Genomic DNA, 3460 nt, shown 5'->3' with positions numbered 1-3460 from the left:
CTCCAAGAGTTTGACATTGAAATTAAAGATAGGAGTGGAGCATAGAACAAAGTGGCTGACCACCTCTCAAGGATCCCACAGGAAGAAGACGATGCACCCCAAATTGCAGTGAATGAGAGCTTCCCTGATGAGCAGTTGATGATGATCCAAGAAGCCCCTTGGTTTGCGGACATAGCCAATTTCAAGGCTATTGGGGAACTACCAACCAACATCAGCAAACACATGAAGAGGAAGCTAATCAAAGATGCTAAACACTACATTTCGGATGAGCCTTTTTTGTTTAAAAAGTGTGCTGATGGGATCTTGAGAAGGTGTATTTCCCATGAAGAAGGGCAGGAAGTACTTTGGCAATGTCATGGCTCTGCATATGGAGGCCATTTAGTGGGGAAAGAACTGCAGCCAATGTGCTACAATGTGGGTTCTATTGGCCAAACATGTTCAAGGATGCAAAGGAATTAGTATCAAGGTGTGATAAATGCCAAAGGGCTGGCAATCTACCCAAGAAAAATAAGATGCCACAGAGGTTTATAACGGAGTTAGAATTGTTTGATGTATGGGTAATTGATTTTATGGGACCTTTCCCATCCTCATACTCAAACAATTATATATTGGTGGCTATAGATTATTCTTCAAAATGGGTAGAAGCCATAGCCACAACAACAAATGACAACAAGGTTGTGATGAACTTCTTGAAAAAGAATATCTTCAGCAGATTTGGTGTTCCTAGAGCTCTCATCAGTGATGGAGGATCACACTTCTGCAATAGGCAACTTGAAGCACTCCTCTCTAAATATGGAGTGAAACACAAAGTAGCAACTCCATACTATCCACAGACCAACGGGCAAGCTGAGATCTCAAACAGGGAGCTCAAAAGAATTCTTGAAAAAACTGTTGAAAGCTTAAGAAAGGATTGGTCTAAGAAGCTTGATGATGCTTTATGGGCCTACAGGATAGCCTTCAAAACACCCATTGGGATGTCTCCATACCAATTGGTGTTTGACAAGGTTTGTCAGCTACCAGTTGAGCTTGAACATAGAGCATTCTGGGCTCTAAAAATGCTAAATTTTGATGATCAAGCTGCTGGAGAAAGGAGGCTAATGCAGCTCAATGAGTTGGAGGAATTCAGAAATCAAGCCTATGACAATGCAAAGATTTACAAGGAAAACACAAAGAGGTGGCATGATCAAAAGATAGCAAGGAAAGAGTTCAAAGAAGGACAGAAAGTGTTGCTGTACAATTCAAGACTCAAGTTCTTCCCAGGGAAGCTCAAGTCTCGATGGTCTGGACCCTTCACCATCCTCAAAGTATCACCTTATGGTCATGTAGAGCTCATGGAGGACACAACACAAAGAACATTCACTGTGAATGGCCATAGGCTCAAGCATTACTTGGGGGACTCACTGGATGAGAAGAGAGTGAGCTACCATCTCAGATAAAGAAGGAAGAACGTCAAGCTAGTGACGCTAAAGAAGCGCTAGTTGGGTGGCACCCCAACACTTTATATCCTTTTGATTTACTGATTTCTTAGAAGTAGATTAAAATTGTCAACTTAGATAGTTTAAGTTCCAGTTTAATATTCTTATTTCATTGCTTTCTAAAGGTAGATTATAGGTGGTAGATTAGGAAGTTCAAATTTCAATTTTTGATAGTTAGAATATCTTCAGTTTATTTTCTTTTTCTGAAAAGTGCAATTTGATGAATACATTCACTGCTGATGAGTAATTGGGCTGAGAACTAGCTAAAAAGCTAAGTTTGGTGTGGCCACCAATCCACTTAATCTAGGCTTACTACCCTTTGAACAAATTAAATTTGAAAGTAAGCCCAGAGATAAAGTTTGGTGTGGCCACCACCACACGAAATCCCACCTAGCAAGCCCAATACCATCCAAGTTGAAAGCATTTAATAAATTGGTAAGTATATGGAAAGTTGGTTTTAAATGTGTTCGGAAGGGGTTGGAAGCAAAGGAATGTGAAAGGACTAAAGTTAATTCACACTTATGAACACATTAAATACCCAATGATGAACCCAATTTATTAGATGTAATGGGATTAAGTTTGGTGTCCCAAGGGACACTCATCAGTTGCAATTTTATTTACTCATATTAAAAGGAATGTGGATGATTCTTTTGTCATTACTGATGGGGTTTCGGTTTCATTTTTTCAGGAGAGAGAATGAGGCCCACATGATTGATAGCTCATAAAGCAAAGAAGTCAAAGTGTACTTGCACTTTGGAACTCAACACATGCAGGAAGCAAAGAGGGATAAGGATTGGCGCCTCTTCGCATGCTAGGCGCCATCCCAAATGGGAAAACATTCGATTGCTTTCACTTCCCACCATTCAGACCACACTTTCCATCCCTATAAAAACCCCTACTTTTTTCCACCTCTCCTCCCACTTCAAACCCCAGCTTCAGATACGAAAAGAACCCCACAATTCCTTCTTTCTTCTCGTTTCTTTCTTCTTTTCTTTACCTTTCTTCTTCTACTTGATTAGGGACAATCAAGTCCTAAGTTTGGTGTTGGAGCAAAACTGTGTTTTGCTTGCTCTCTTGCAACTTTCTTCAATCTTCTTTAACCCTTCAAACACCTTTCTTCATCCCAATGGCACCACCAAGAGCTTCATCAACAAAGAAAAGAAAGACCAAGGAACCAACCTCAGGGTCCTCAAGCCACAATGAACACAAGTTTCTCTCTTCATTCAACCAAAACCAATTTTATGGTTGGGTGAGTGAGAGGCAAATTATTCTAGAAGTTGGGTTCCAATTGGGAAGGAATGAACACCCTGAGATCAACAGAGAAATCAACAACAGAGGGTGGGCACTCTTATGCAACCCACCAAGGAAAGTGGTGGAAAGCTTGGTTAGAGAGTTCTACGCCAATGCTGTGCCTCAGCTAGGGCAACCTTATGGCTATCTTAACTATGTTAGGGGGAAAACCATTGACTACAGCCCCTCTAACATAGACAGGATGCTCATGGTGAAGCAAACAAGCTCCACTTGGAGCTATGAAGAAAGAATAAAGCAAGAAGACCCAGGGTTTGATGAAATCCTCAATGAGATTTATCTGTTGAATGTGCAATGGATAAATGACAAAGATGGGAGACCCAACCAGCTAAGGAGAATATATTTGAGCCCCCAAGTAAGAGGGTGGCTGGATTTTGTGAGAAGATCTCTCAACCCTACTTCAAACACTTCTGAGGTTACAGTGGAAAGGGCTGTGCTCATATACAGCATCATAAAAGGTGAAAATGTGAATGTTAGGGAGATGATAGCCAACAACATCAACAGGGTGCTGAAAAGTACCAAGGATAGCACAAGGTTGGCCTTTCCCAGCATTATCCAGAGACTGTGTGATGAAGCAGGGGTTGAGAAGATTATTGATGAAGTGCTTGTAGAACAAGACAAGCCCATAACTGCCAAGAAGATGGCCAAAATGGTGGCTGTCAACCCACTTGAGAGGA

At 41.2% G+C, this 3460-nt stretch overlaps 1 protein-coding gene across 1 annotated transcript; it reads left to right on the top strand.

The window, feature by feature from the left end:
- The first annotated feature begins 350 nt into the window (after positions 1–350).
- LOC107615686 (uncharacterized) lies at positions 351–1436 on the top strand. Its single transcript, XM_016317731.2, has 2 exons — positions 351–466; positions 950–1436. Exons 1-2 carry the CDS (start codon positions 351–353, stop codon positions 1434–1436), a joined length of 603 nt encoding a protein of 200 aa, XP_016173217.2.
- The last annotated feature ends 2024 nt before the right edge of the window (positions 1437–3460 follow it).

The sequence above is a fragment of the Arachis ipaensis genome, chromosome B9 (genome assembly GCF_059453495.1).
Source record: "Arachis ipaensis isolate K30076 ecotype BB chromosome B9, ASM5945349v1, whole genome shotgun sequence".
NCBI lineage: Eukaryota > Viridiplantae > Streptophyta > Magnoliopsida > Fabales > Fabaceae > Arachis > Arachis ipaensis.
Note: the sequence above shows the minus strand (reverse complement) of the source record. Positions and strands in the feature narration are given on the sequence as shown.